The sequence below is a fragment of the Coregonus lavaretus genome, assembly GCF_964263955.1.
Source record: "Coregonus lavaretus genome assembly, contig: HAP1_SCAFFOLD_7707, whole genome shotgun sequence".
NCBI classification, from domain to species: domain Eukaryota; kingdom Metazoa; phylum Chordata; class Actinopteri; order Salmoniformes; family Salmonidae; genus Coregonus; species Coregonus lavaretus.
The window spans coordinates 1-15713 of NW_028167096.1; the positions used below are offsets into that span (position 1 = coordinate 1).

A 15713-nucleotide genomic window follows, 5' to 3' on the forward strand; every position below is an offset into this window, starting at 1 on the left:
ACTTTCTGTAGCTCAGCTGGTAGAGCATGGTGCTTGTAACGCCAAGGTAGTGGGTTCGATCCCCGGGACCACCCATACACAAAAATGTATGCACGCATGACTGTAAGTCGCTTTGGATAAAAGCGTCTGCTAAATGGCATATTATTATTATTATTATTATTATTATTATTATTATTATTATCTGAAGAGAGCCCCGAAACATTGTGTGCAGACATTTTATGCAATAAATGAAGTAGGTTCAATCTAGTAGTTCTGATCTTCTGATTGGTCCTGATGAGTTGGGCGAGGTCCCCTGCAGGCTACTGTCACTGTTGCATTGGCTCTGAGTCGGGTTCTCTGTCTTCAAATGTTCAGCCTAAGAGAGGGGATTTTTGTGTGTGTGTGTGTGTGTGTTTAACAGTGATGATGTGTGTGTGTGTGTGTGTGTTTAACAGTGATGATGTGTGTGTGTGTGTGTGTTTGTGTGTGTGTGTGTCCTCAGAGCAAGAACTCGTGAGTTGGAAGAACTGAGAGGCCTATGGCGTGGGTGTTGTCCTTGGCCACCTGCTGACAAGGCTGACAAGATAGGACCCTTTTGTCCATTGTTATTGGATAGGAACAGAACTTATAACCAGCTCCTGACCTAAATAGATCTTAGCACAACATTTTACTCAACATATCATATTCCATATTCACTATAACAAATATATTTACTACGACATTAGCAAGAACCGCCACATCCTCAGCCGGCTAATCCAGTGTGTGAAGTTTTGCGGAGTGTTTGAGTTAGCTTTGCGAGGCAAAGATGAAACTGAGGGCTCCACCAACCCTGGTAAGCCAACACTTTTGAGATCAGTCAATAAATGCTTCTGGTATTGACTTATATGCTGCCCCTGTCTTCATGTTGTTGCTGGACATATCTTTTTTTAAATGTGTGTAGGTCACCTAAATCATCAGAAAAATTGCCCCTCCTGAGAATTTTTTCAGGAGCCGCCACTGCTCTTTTGTATGAATTCATCCTCTCATGGGGTGACTTCTGCTAAAAACCCAGCAGTGCAATTTTCATTAGGACATCATCATTGGGTGAGGCTTCCCCTAGGTGCAGATCTAGGAACAGCTTCCCTTCCCCTAATTCTAACCGTAACCATGAGTGGAGAAAATGCAAAACTGACCAATGATTAGTGTCTAAGGTAAACTTCACCCTACAACTCATCATTGAGGAGCCAGAATTTGAGGCTGACACATGCAGTCACACAATATTGGTGACGAAACAGGATATCTCGTCACTTCCATCCCAGCTGTGACGTCTTTAAAAAAAGACTATTCTGAGTGACAATTCCCTCTTCATTATCATAGAGCTGGATGCAAAGATGACAGGTAAGAAGCTACATAGTTTGTTGAATACTCATGAAATTCGGATGGATGGGTTTGGGTGGGTAGATGGATGGATGGATGAGTGGATGGGTTTGGGCTGGTGGATGGATGGATGGGTTTGGGTGGATGGGTGGGTGGATGGATGGATGGATGGGTTTGGGTGGATGGATGGGTTTGGGTAGGTGGATGGATGGGTTTGGGTAGATGGATGGATGGATGGGTATGGGTGGATGGATGGGCTTGGGTAGATGGATGGGTTTGGGTGGATGGATGGGTTTGGGTAGATGGATAGATGGATGGGTTTGGGTGGATGGATGGATGGATGGGTGGATAGGTTTGAATGGATGGATGGGTTTGGATGGATGGATGGATGGTTTTGGGTGATGGATGGGTTTGGTTAGATGGATGGATGGATGGATGGTTTGGGTGGATGGATGGGTGGGTTTGGGTAGATGGTTGGATGGATGGGTTTGGGTGGATGGATGGGTGGATGGGTGGATGGATGGGTTTGGGTGGATGGATGGATGGGTTTGGGTAGATGGATGGATGGATGGGTTTGGATGGGTTTGGGTGGATGGATGGGTGGATGGGTTTGGATGGGTTTGGGTGGATGGATGGATGGATGGATGGGTTTGAGTGGATGGATGGGTTTGGATGGATGGATGGATGGATGGATGTATGGGTTTGGGTAGATGGATGGGTTTGGGTGGGTGGATGGGTTTGGGTGGATGAATGGTTTTGGGTGGATGGATGGATGGGTTTGGGTGAATGGATGGGTGGAGAGGTTTGGGTGGGTGGATGGATGGGTTTGAGTGGATGGATGAATGGATGGATGGGTTTGGGTGGATGAATGGATGGATGGTTGGATGGGTTTGGGTGAGTGGACGGGTGGGTTTGGGTGGGTGGATGGATAGATGCGTTTGGGTGGGTGGATGGATGGGTTTGGGTGGATAGTTGGATAGGTGGATGGGTTTTGGTGGGTGGATGGATGGAGGATGGGTTGGATGGATGGATAGAAAGAAATTTACAGACTATCTGTTGACTGTATAAGAAGCTTTAGATAGAATAACAGTATAAGGCTAAGTGATCATTTCATAAAAAGATCCCCACTGAACACTGTTTCCCCCATCTTCAATAGAGCTAAAAGAATCACATGTCCTGTCTATTTCCATTTCTGTTCACACTCTTTTGTATGAATTCATCCTCTCATGGGGTGACCTCTGCTAAAAACCCAGCAGTGCAATTTTCATTAGGACATCATCATTGGGTGAGGCTTCCCCTAGGTGCAGATCTAGGATCAGCTTCCCCTTCCCTAATTCTAACCGTAACCATGAGTGGAGAAAATGCAAAACTGATCAAAGATCAGTGTCTAGGGTAAACTTCACCCTACAACTCATCATTGAGGAGCCAGAATTTGAGGCTGACACATGCAGTCACACAATATTGGTGACGAAACAGGATATCTCGACACTTCCATCCCAGCTGTGACGTCTTTAAAATAAGACTATTCTGAGTGACAATTCCCTCTTCATTATCATAGAGCTGGATGCAAAGATGACAGGTAAGAAGCTACATAGTTTGTTGAATACTCATGAAATTCGGATGGATGGGTTTGGGTGGGTAGATGGATGGATGGATGAGTGGATGGGTTTGGGCTGGTGGATGGATGGATGGATGGGTTTGGGTGGATGGATGGATGGGTTTGGGTGGGTGGATGGATGGATGGATGGGTTTGGGTGGATGGATGGGTTTGGGTAGGTGGATGGATGGGTTTGGGTAGATGGATGGATGGATGGGTATGGGTGGATGGATGGGCTTGGGTAGATGGATGGGTTTGGGTGGATGGATGGGTTTGGGTAGATGGATAGATGGATGGGTTTGGGTGGATGGATGGATGGATGGGTGGATAGGTTTGAATGGATGGATGGGTTTGGATGGATGGATGGATGGATGGTTTTGGGTGATGGATGGGTTTGGGTAGATGGATGGATGGATGGATGGTTTGGGTGGATGGATGGGTGGGTTTGGGTAGATGGTTGGATGGATGGGTTTGGGTGGATGGATGGGTGGATGGGTGGATGGATGGGTTTGGGTGGATGGATGGGTTTGGGTAGATGGATGGATGGATGGATGGGTTTGGATGGGTTTGGGTGGATGGATGGATGGATGGGTGGATGGGTTTGGATGGGTTTGGGTGGATGGATGGGTTTGAGTGGATGGATGGGTTTGGATGGATGGATGGATGGATGTATGGGTTTGGGTAGATGGATGGGTTTGGGTGGGTGGATGGGTTTGGGTGGATGAATGGTTTTGGGTGGATGGATGGATGGGTTTGGGTGAATGGATGGGTGGAGGGGTTTGGGTGGGTGGATGGATGGGTTTGAGTGGATGGATGGGTTTGGATGGATGGATGGATGGGTTTGGGTAGGTGGATGGGTTTCGGTGGGTGGATGGATGGGTTTGGTTAGATGGATGGATGGATGGGTATGGGTGGATGGATGGGCTTGGGTAGATGGATGGATGGATGGGTTTGGGTGGATGGATGGATGGGTTTGGGTAGATGGATGGATGGGTTTGGGTGGATGTATGGGTTTGGGTGGATGGATGGGTGGATGGGTTTGGGTGGATGGATGGGTGGGTTTGGGTAGATGGTTGGATAGATGGGTGGATGGGTTTGGGTGGATGGATGGGTGGGTTTGGGTAGATGGTTGGATGGATGTGTTTGGGTGGATGGATGGGTGGATGGGTTTGAGTGGATGGATGGGTTTGGATGGATGGATGGATGGATGGTTTTGGGTGATGGGTGGGTTTGGGTAGATGGATGGATGGGTTTGGGTGGATGGATGGGTGGATGGGTGGATGGGTTTGGGTGGATGGATGGGTTTGGATAGATGGATGGATGGATGGATGGGTTTGGGTGGGTGGGTGGATGGATGGGTTTGGATGGGTTTGGGTGGATGGATGGGTGGATGGGTTTTGTTGGGTTTGGGTGGATGGATGGGTGGATGGGTTTGAGTGGATGGATGGGTTTGGATGGATGGATGGATGGATGGATGGGTTTGGGTAGATGGATGGATGGATGGATGGATGGGTTTGGGTGGGTGGATGGGTTTGGACTGATGGATGGATGGGATTGGGTGGGTTTGGGTGGATATGTGGGTGGATGGGTTTGGGTGGGTTTGGGTGGGTGGGTGGATGGGTTTGGGTAGATGGATGGTTGGATGGGTTTGGGCAGATGGATGGGTTTGGGTGGATGGATGGGTTTGGGTGGATGGATGGATGGATGGGTTTGGGTCGATGGATGGATGGATGGATGGGTTTGAGTGGATGGATGGGTTTTGATGGCTGGATGGATGGATGGATGGGTTTGGGTGGATGGATGGGTTTGGGTGGATGGGTTTGGGTGGTGTCATGTGAATTTCTATCTCTAATTCGACCTAAGCTTGAATCATTACCAGAGGTTGTAAAGCTCTGGTTTTAATCATCAATGATTCAAGGTCCACAATCCACAAGTAATTATCGGTAAATTTTATTCAAGGAGAGCTCTGCTCAAAAACACAAATATCCTGTTTTTTTATACCCCTTGACAAACAAAGACACTATGCTCCTCCCACCTTTAGGTGGCTTTCTTAAACAGTTCCCGCCTTCCCCCTTGAATGGTTAGTAACGCCCCCTCTGTTAGTGGGTTGACACTACATGATAATTCTAACATTTATACTGTGTTTGGGGTGAAATTCTTTAGTCATTATTCTTAAAATCCAAATTAATCTAACAATCCACCCCTTTGACTAAATATTCCCACATTCAGGATAAATGTATTTTACAAGCATGATTAATCTCAGAGATCACATCAGAACTAATAAACATTTCATCCAATTGCGGTGTCACGCCCTGGCTCTGGGGACTCTAGTATGTTGAGCCAGGGTGTGAGTTTTCATTTGTTTATGTTCTAGTTGTTGTATATCTATGTTGGCCAGGGTGGCTCCCAATCAGAGACGGCTGTAGCTCGTTGTCTCTGATTGGGAGTCATACTTAGGTAGCCGTTAGGCATTCATTATTTGTGGTTTCTTGTTCCGTGTTGGTTTGTTTATGTAACCAAGGACGTCACGTTTCGTTGTTTTGATCGTGTGATCATTCGTATAATAAATATGTTTGCTTTCAACGCTGCGCCTTTGTCCGCTTCCTGTAATGATCGTGACATGCGGTCTTTCAGGGTCCAAATCCTCGTCATCCACCAAGCCTGGAGGATTGTTTTTCACATTCCCCTGGTCAGAGTCCGGAGTCAGTCCATCTCTCATCATTGTTTAGATACTGCATTTCACCAACGCCTGACTCACCAATCCTCGGACACAGGGAACAAGACAACAACCACATAATACAAGAATACCCATACAAACACTGATCGCTCCTAAGATGGTGGCTGCTAGGGTTTTCCATTTACCTAATATTTAATCAAACCACCCTATCCACAATGTACTAACTTCTGAGTTCAGTTCATCCTTCACTTATTGCAGTTAATTCTGTAAGAGCTCTGGTGACTGTCCCATCCGGTGTGGTGTTGTTAGGGATAAATATGCAACAATGGCTTATCTTTCTATAGACACCGGCCCTTTCTGCCTGATCTAGAACCAACCTCTACTAAGTTATGAGCGGGATGGCGGATAATCGCTCAGAGATCCCCTTTACTGCATCTCTAGTCTTGTCAATAAATCGTTGTTGGTTGTAATAGATATAATTTATCCAATCCATATTTTTGTTTGTCCCCCACCAGAAAAATGTTGTAGTAAAACTCTCCCATATTTGATTTATAGCTTTGTATTCGTCTGGAACACCCCTGGGGATGCCTATACCATCTATCCAAATTGGGCTATTTCCTTCCTGACTTATTTATTTTTCTCCTAATTATTCTTCCTGTCACTGGTCTTTGATGACCAATTCTTACAGGTTGGACCAACAATACTGGTGCACAAGTACCCACCCATCCCTCTGGTAATGTCTGCCGAATGCTCCCTTTTTTAGTGCATGCCCACCACACATCAGTCGAAGGGATGGTTAGGTTCCTAATTTTTTTCCCTTCCTTCCTTATCTAAATCAGTCACATTAATTATCTCCTTACAGCCATCAAAATCACCCAAGTTACGGGTGCCATTTCTATGTCTGTAACACTGGTATTCGCCAGGAGTTAAAGTGAATCTAGGTGGGCTGGCCGAGTATGTCAATTTTGCCAGCCAAATCCCTGTGCAATTTGGCTCTTTTTGATTGGACCCCAGGTCTAATACACAGGGAAACATTGCCTTTGGCATTGGGGCGGTCAACATTGTTGGTCGCCCAATGGAGCATGCATAACAATTGGTCTCCCCCAAGGCCCTAGCGGTGTATTTCATCCACTTTAACCAGAGATTCTCATCAGGGACCCCCTCCACTTCCCCATTGTTCCATTCTTGGAGGAGAAAATCTTTCATAGTGGACGGGTTAGTTGAATTGACTCCGTCATCCCTTGACTGATTTACTCGGTCTATTGCTGTTAGTGGATTAATGACAGTACCTGCTCCCTCTATATCTTTTGACTCCATCAAATATAATCTTAGACAAGTATCCCGTCCGTATACGTCCGCGCAAGCCCAGTAAGTTCTTATGTCCTCTTTAGTGACTTTTACTATTGTTACTACCATTTCCGTGGGGATGTCGTTATACCTTCTTATCCTCCATCTTGACGTCCAGCCCCCCCCCCCCCCCCCCCCCCCCCCCCCCCCGTCTCATATCTCCGTCCCCCAGTATATCTAAATACCTGAGCCCAGGAACAATCTGCCGAGGGAGCTGAACATAAATACAACGGGATCTTATAATCCCCTGTTGCTTGCTTATCCGCTCTGATAATATCCCTAATCCTAATTTTGAATCTTACTCCCCACCCCTCTCTGACTCCTATTTTGTAGATCACTCGCCCTTGACGGTCAGTATGTCGGGTCGCTTCCCTTTATTTCTTAAAAATGTTGTAAGGCCATAGCGTAATTGGTGCGAGGTGGTGGTGGATTTTGACCTACCACGACTATTGCCGAGACTATGATGCAGCTCAGGGTCACCCATATTCCCAAAAACCGCCAACCCTCTCCTGTCTTGAGTCCTTCTGCTCGGTACCACCCCATACTCACACCCTAGGAACACACTACAGTGATGATAGGTCTGGGTAGGAGATCTTCGTTGACAGAGATGACCCCCGCACCCTGTGGCGCAGTTCAGCTCGTCAACTCTGCGTGTGCTAAGTGGTGCTTGTATGTGGTCCTACCTTCTTGCAGTGGGTAACATGGACCCAGGTTCCGCTCTCTGCTATTCTAATGGCCAAGGTGGTTACCAACATAACCTGATAGGGCCCTTCCCAACAGGCCTGCTTCCAGTTTTCCTTCTAGTGACTGGATGCTCACCAGTCACCTGGTTAGATAGTGGGTCACCTTCTCCTTTAGTTCACCTGTGGGGCACAAAACCTCTAACATACGGGTGTGGTTAATAAACTATCTTCACACATGTTCAGATTAATGTAACAATTTCTGACTGCATTCTCTTTTTAGACTATCTAAAAAATGTTTTTTTTAAAAAGTATTTTGTCCTCTCCTTCGTATATTATCTAATACAATTAGCCTCTTCCCCCCTCTTGACACATAGTTCTGCTTATGTGTCAATTTTTTCCACCTTCCTAAACATTCCCTTAGGTTATTTATCAACCAATTGCCATGCCTTTCATTTTTGAGATTGTCTTTTGCTTCTTTATTGCTCCTCCCACTTCCTTTGTCTTTATGGCGGCTAAATTCGACTTTCATTCAGTTCAGAATCAATTAGTAATCCAATCAAACAATCTCTTATCTTGTAAAAACACTTATGTTTAGTTCAACCTCTGTTCTACCCCGGCTCTCCCGGGCTTGACCTGAAGACTGATTGTTGGACATGACAAGTCCATTTTTTTTTAGGTCACCTAAGTATTCTGCCTAGCAACAAAGAATAAAAACCTCTATGTTCGTGATTAACCCAGTTATCTCTAATAGCCCACCAAAAAAACCCATCATCTTTAAACCACGACCAATGTCATCCCTCTTTACTCTCTACCATTTGGGTAACATCCCTGATATATTTATGAAAAGCTAAGGCTGTTTGGGAAGAGAGCAACAACATAACCTGTTCTTCCTCCTCAGAGTTCCAAATGATTTTACCATGGGCTGCCATTGCCTTCCCATAGATAAGATCACTTGATTTACCCGTATGCAGTACATAATGACGACCCAAGCTTTACAGCAGTCTATCCTTACCAAAAAGCTCATCATTCTTCATCTAATTTTTTATTTTATTTTTCTCTAGTCCTTATCTACCTGACCCTATTGCTAAATCAATGATCTAGGCAATAGTTGTCTCGCCTTAGATTGTACATTCTTCTGATTACTGCAGCTTATTCCATGAATTTAGTTTCAAATATCACCCAATAAACCGTTCCATCCCACAGCATAGTAAACACCACCTATGAACTCTTGAAAATTCCCTAAATTCAACATAACAACCCTTTATAAACATCATGCTGGGTGTGTTTTTATTTTATTTGAAAAACCCAATTGAAAAATAACAATCAAAGATAGTTAGGCTCAACTTAATTTGGTAGCTCCCTCTTATGACCTAAATACTGCCTAACTTCATAAAATCCCTCAAAATGTCTCGAGTATACAATGATTATTTAATTGATTACTCTAAATCTGCTACATGTGATCTCATTCAAATGATCCATTATCAATTATTTGATCCACCCCCTAGTAAAATCTCTCTCCTCTTCTATCCTGGAGTTCTACCTCTCCCAGCTATTTCCCCTAGTGGCCATTAAATACTCTGCTCTCGTCTGTTCCTTTTCTTACTCTGTTAGTCTCTGCTTTTCAAGCTCCAGAAACTGTTATCTCTGTCTCTCAGCCTGCTTGTTTTTCAAACCTAAACAGTTTCCTTCTCTCTTTTTCTTTTATTCTCTCTCTCTCTAACTTCCTCTGTCTCTCTAAGTCTGTCTCTGCCTCTCCTTTTTCCCGCCAACCAGAGCCACAAATCATTCTCCTTGTCCTCAACTCAACCCTCACAGTTCTATCGCTACTTCCCTCCTATCATTACTGAATCAATGATAATACATTTACATTCTAGTCACCCAGCAGACGCTCCTATCCAGAGCAACCTAGTGAATACATTTTTATTATTTTTATCTTTATTTTTTTTACTGGCCTCCCCCCGTGGGAATCGAACCCATAACCCTGGTGTTGCAAACACCATGCTCTATCAACTGAGCTCCATCCCTGCCGGCCATTTTCCCCCCTACCCTGGACGACGCTGGGCCAATTGTGCGCCGCCCATGAGTCTCCCGGTCGCTGTCGGCTGCGACAGAACCTGGATCCGAACCAGGATCTCTAGTGGCACAGTTAGCCCTGCGATGCAGTGCCTTAGACCACTGCGCCACTCAGGATAATAATAACTGCAATAACTATCAATAATAATTATAATAACTATTACGAATTATATTGTCCTTTTTCTGATGTTCCAATTGTAGTCTATTCAGTTATTTATAACAAATCCAGAACCCACCACAGGCTGGCGCTATTCCCCCAGCACAACAGCCAATGCCACTTGCTTCCCTGTAACGAAAATAAATTATCGTTTTAAAATCTTCCAACCATTTGTATTTTCCTGTCTCTCACTCCCCCCCCTCTCCTGCTCCTTCCTACATTATGGGGGAGGCACGGGAAACTTCCCTACAATCTACCTTCTTAGGAAATAATGTCATTCGTACTTGTAACATATTTTCATAGATTATTTAGAATACTACTAGTTATCTTATGCAACTTTTAATACACGTAAAAACTCTCTCTCCACCCATTCTCTATTGAATAAGTGCGTCTTCCTAGTTACCCCATAACCACGCCTCAAATCTTTTATTTAGCATTTAACCAACCAAATACTAAGTAGTATTTGGTTGGTTAAATGACTTCTTTCTCCCCTCTCTCTCCAGATAAAATCCTGCGACTTGTGACTGCAGGCCGCCCAACAACCTGCCCGCTTGACCCCATCCCCTCCTCCCTTCTCCAGACCATCTCCGGTGACCTTCTCCCCTACCTCACCTCGCTGATCAACTCATCCTTGACCGCTGGCCATGTCCCTTCCGTCTTCAAGAGAGCGAGAGTTGCTCCCCTTCTCAAAAAACCAACACTCGACCCCACTGATGTCAACAACTACAGACCAGTATCCCTTCTTTCTTTTCTTTCCAAAACTATTGAGCGTGCCGTCTTTAGCCAACTCTCTTGCTATCTCTCTCAGAATGACCTTCTTGATCCAAACCAATCAGGTTTCAGGACTGGTCATTCAACTGAGACTGCTCTTCTCTGTGTCACGGAGACTCTCCGCACTGCTAAAGCTAACTCTCTCTCCTCTGCTCTTGTCCTTCTAGACCTGTCTGCTGCCTTTGATACTGTGAACCATCAGATCCTCCTCTCCACCCTCTCCGAGCTGGGCATCTCCGGCGCGGCTCACTCCTGGATTGCGTCCTACCTGACCGGTCGCTCCTACCAAGTGGCGTGGCGAGAAGCTGTCTCCGCACCACGTGCTCTCACCACTGGTGTCCCCCAGGGCTCAGTTCTAGGCCCTCTCCTTTTCTCCCTATACACCAAGTCACTTGGCTCTGTCATATCCTCACATGGCCTTTCATATCATTGCTACGCTGACGATACACAACTAATCTTCTCCTTTCCCCCTTCTGATAACCAGGTGGCGAATCGCATCTCTGCATGTCTGGCAGACATATCAGTATGGATGACGGATCACCACCTCAAGCTGAACCCTGGCAAGACGGAGCTGCTCTTCCTCCCGGGGAAGGACTGCCCGTTCCATGATCTCGCCATCACGGTTGACAACTCCGCTGTGTCCTCCTCCCAGAGTGCGAAGAGCCTAGGCGTGACCCTGGACAACACCCTGTCGTTCTCCGCCAACATCAAGGCGGTGACCCGCTCCTGCAGGTTCATGCTCTACAACATTCGGAGAGTACGACCCAAATTGTAAAGTGGTTATCCCACTGGCTATAGGGTGAACGCACCAATTTGTGAGTCGCTCTGGCTAAGAGCGTCTGCTAAATGACGTTAATGTGCCCTTGAGCAAGGCACTTAACCCTAATTGCTCCTGTAAGTCGCTCTGGATAGGAGCGTCTGCTAAATGACTAAAATGTAATGTAAATGTAATGTAATGTATCCGGTTATCATTTATACCCGCCGTTGAATTTCCTCATACACACATATTTCACCTTATGCCATTCAAATGCCCAACACAACAGAATAGTTCAATTCAACTCTCTATTGGTTTTTCAAGTCGCTCCGGACCAGAGCGTCTGCCAACTGACCAAAAACGCAAATATTCTCCACCTTCTCACCCATTACGTACGTCTACGTTTGAGTGCGAAAGTTCAGACACATGCATAATAATATGCCATCTAGCAGACGCTTCTATCCAAAGCGACTTACAGTCATGCGTGCATACATTTTTTATTATGGGTGGTCCCGGGGATCGAACCCACTACCTTGGCGTTACAAGCGCCGTGCTCTACCAGCTGAGCTACAGAGGACCACATCGTTGGACTTTATAGGTACCTCTCAAATAATCGCTTTGTGGTGTTTTTAGCCAATTCTTAATTGACACGAATCATTTTTTCAAACATTTTACCCGTTGAACCAAAAATATTGACTGTCATCCTCCTTTTCCCCTGCAGTCACGATGGTTAAATATTCCTTTGTCCCCGTTAAAGCATTTTCGCGCTTAAAAAAACACACTCGCTGTCTCTAGCCCCTCCTTTCGCTGTTCTTTCAAATTAGTTCCAGTCTACATGCATCTGTTTGATCATAAATTCTAATTTTTCTACTTCGAGATGCCCAATAAATTCATACCTCTTCTCCCAAATGGATCCATAAAACATATTTCTTTCATCTCCCGTTAATTCTCGGACTTGTTTAGAAGATGTCTTTCCCATGGCGGAACAATAAGAAATCCCTCCCCCCCTTTTTGTTTTTTAAATAATTCACTCCCGAATTATTTTCGTAGGAGCTAATCTCTTAGTGCGCCTCTTGCTTTTGTAATTAACCCTTTAAAATTATTTAACCCCTAACCCAGAGTTTCTATTTAAAACTCCGGTTTCATGAAAAGAGTAAGTTACCCAATTTTCCTCACGCGACTTATTTTTTTCCTCCACCCCTGAAATAATGATCACGTCTCCCGAGGGATTAAATCTCACACATACACGACCTTATCATATGCCAAACTTGTTTGCAAAGTTCTAGCAAATGCCCAGTCGTATATAGAACTCCCGACCTATCCCTCTCATACGATGATAATTATTTCCCTGTTTATACTGAACATTGCAATTCGTACAATGACAATATTAACTAGTTTACATTTGTGATTGCAATTCACTTCCATGTCATTTCGGACTAGTTTTTTTTTTAAATAGCTATTTACCTCTAGGATCAATTGCTGACCCTCCCTGTCGTAATACTTATTACCTTCTTTGAATTTGGTAACTAAGTTCAACTCATTTTACCAAAAACCATGAATAAAAATTACTGACCTTTTCCTCGCAGTCTGGATTAAAATGCTTTTTCAAACTTGTTAACGTCTTTATCGTTCATAAAGAGTAATCACCGGCCTGTCTTATAACCTTAACGTCGAAGGCCAGGACTATTCTTCACGGATGTAATTACCCGGCCGTGCACGGATTTCGGTGTCTTTAGAACGATAAAGATGTATTAAAGCTCCGCTCAGAAGGACCAATCTGTCATGTGAATTTCTATCTCTAATTCGACCTAAGCTTGAATCATTACCAGAGGTTGTAAAGCTCTGGTTTTAATCATCAATGATTCAAGGTCCACAATCCACAAGTAATTATCGGTAAATTTTATTCAAGGAGAGCTCTGCTCAAAAACACAAATATCCTGTTTTTTATACCCCTTGACAAACAAAGACACTATGCTCCTCCCACCTTTAGGTGGCTTTCTTAAACAGTTCCCGCCTCCCCCCTTGAATGGTTAGTAACGCCCCCTCTGTTAGTGGGTTGACACTACATGATAATTCTAACATTTATACTGTGTTTGGGGTGAAATTCTTTAGTCATTATTCTTAAAATCCAAATTAATCTAACAGGTGGGTGGATGGATGGATAGGTTTGAGTGGATGATGGGTTTGGATGGATGGATGGATGGGTTTGGGTGGATAGGTGGGTGGATGGGTTTGGGTAGATGGATGGGTTTGGATGGATGGATGGGTTTGGGTGGATGGATCGATGGATGGGTTTGGGTGGGTGGATGGATGGGTTTGGGTGGGTGGGTGGATGGATGGATGGATGAATGAGGTTGGGTGGGTGGATGGCTGATGGGTTGATGGATGGGTAGAAAGAAATGTACAGAATATCTGTTGACTGTATGAGAAGCTTTAGATAGAATAACATTATAAGGCGAAGTGATCAAATCATAAAAGATCCCCACTGACCACTGTTTTCCCCATCTCCAATAGAGCTAAAAGAATCATACATCCTGGACTATTATTACGATTCACCCAACGACTCCTATTACATCAACATCACCTCCTTTGTCCTGAACTCTAACACCTTCTCCTGTGCAGCTCAGCCCCTGTATACCAGTGCCGTCATATCCCTGTGTGTCCTTCACATCGCCATCTTCCTATTGGCTGTTCCTGGTAACCTACTTGTGGGGCTAGTGATTGGCTCCAGTCACCAGTCCCTGACCCCATCCGACGTCTACCTGTTTCACCTGACGGTAGCCGACGGGCTGCTGGCTCTGATCCTGCCCTTCTGGGCTGCTGCCATGCTCCACGGCTGGATCTTTGGTGACTTCCTGTGTAAGTTCCTCAGCCTGGTTATGGAGACTAGCTTCTACACCAGCATCCTGTTCCTGGTGTGTATCAGTGTCGACCGCTACCTGGTGATCGTTCGCTCTGCCAAGTCCCGTAAGGACCGCCGCAGGGCCTGCAGCTGGGTCGCCTGCACCTTCATCTGGGCTCTGGGGGGCGCCCTCTCTCTCCCCGCCCTCTTCAACGACGCCTTCACGCCCTCCGGCGGTGGTCCGACAAAGTGCGCTGAGCGCTTCGACCTTGGCAGCGCCACCCACTGGCGGCTCGCTACGCGCGGCTTACGCCACATCATAGGGTTCCTGCTCCCACTAGTCATCATGGTGGCGTGCTACAGTGTTACCGTGGCCCGGTTGCTGCGGACACGCGGCTTCCAGAAGCACAGGGCCATGCGGGTCATCGTTGCCGTGGTGATCACCTTCCTCCTGTGCTGGACGCCGTTCCACTTGACGGTAATGACCGACACCCTGATGAGGGCCAAGCTGGTGCCCTTCGACTGTGCTGACAGGAACAGGGTGGACCTGGCCCTCCAGGTCACCCACAGCCTGGCCCTGCTCCACAGCTGTGTTAACCCAGTGCTGTATGCCTTTGTGGGGGAGAAGTTCAGGAGAAACCTGGGTGCCCTGGTCAGGAAGTCACAGGGACCAGAGAGGGGGTCGGTGTCTCGATACAGCAGGTCCACATCCCAGACCTCAGAAGGGAATGGACTGTTATGATTGATCTGGCAGGTTGTCCCCACATTACTTTGAATCAGGGTTGATTTCAATTCCATTTTAATTCCAGTCATTTGAGGAAGTACTCTAAAATTCAAATTCAAATTATCTTCAATGCTTTTCAATGAGGACATTTTTAAAATCTTAATTGGAGTTTGGTTCACTTTCTGAACTGATTGGAATTGAAATGGAATTAACCCCTGCTTTGAATAACTTATAAGATTGTCCCTGTGTAACATATTGTAACCTAACATTCCTAGCCTGACACTGAATATGTGCTGGCACTATCAGACTGCAGACTCAGACCCTATATTTATGTGTTTTTTAATGTCCCTCCATATACCATTGCCCCTGTTGTCTGTACATGTATATAATGCCCTCTGTTGTCTGTTGTGTTAGCTAATAAATACCCTGTGCTGTTGTTGTTTGTCCAAAGCTGCTTGATTAGATCGACGCAAGACACATTTCCTCAAAGGGAATAATGACTCAATAAACTAAACTGTGATGTGACCAACTAGTTCCAAATCTTTCAACACTCCAGAGTCAACTGTACCAAGAACAGAAGGTACCTTCCAGTCAGGGGCTGGCAGATGTATTTTAGGTCTCAGGCAAGCTATCTCACCAAACATGGTTCAAAAGGCTACACTTGGCTCCCCTCTAGTGATTGGTATTAAGAAGAACCTACAGTCGGTTTATTACCCATAGATACTGTACTTTCGATCTGTTATTACCAAACGA

At 45.5% G+C, this 15713-nt stretch overlaps 1 protein-coding gene across 1 annotated transcript; it reads left to right on the plus strand.

Moving 5' to 3' along the window:
• Window positions 1-2892: 2892 nt before the first annotated feature.
• On the plus strand, window positions 2893-15123 carry LOC311113880 (C-X-C chemokine receptor type 2-like). Its single transcript, XM_084189164.1, has 2 exons — window positions 2893-2914; window positions 13909-15123. The coding sequence occupies exons 1-2, from the start codon at window positions 2908-2910 to the stop codon at window positions 14976-14978; spliced, it is 1077 nt and encodes a 358-aa protein (XP_084045290.1). The 5' UTR covers window positions 2893-2907; the 3' UTR covers window positions 14979-15123.
• The last annotated feature ends 590 nt before the right edge of the window (window positions 15124-15713 follow it).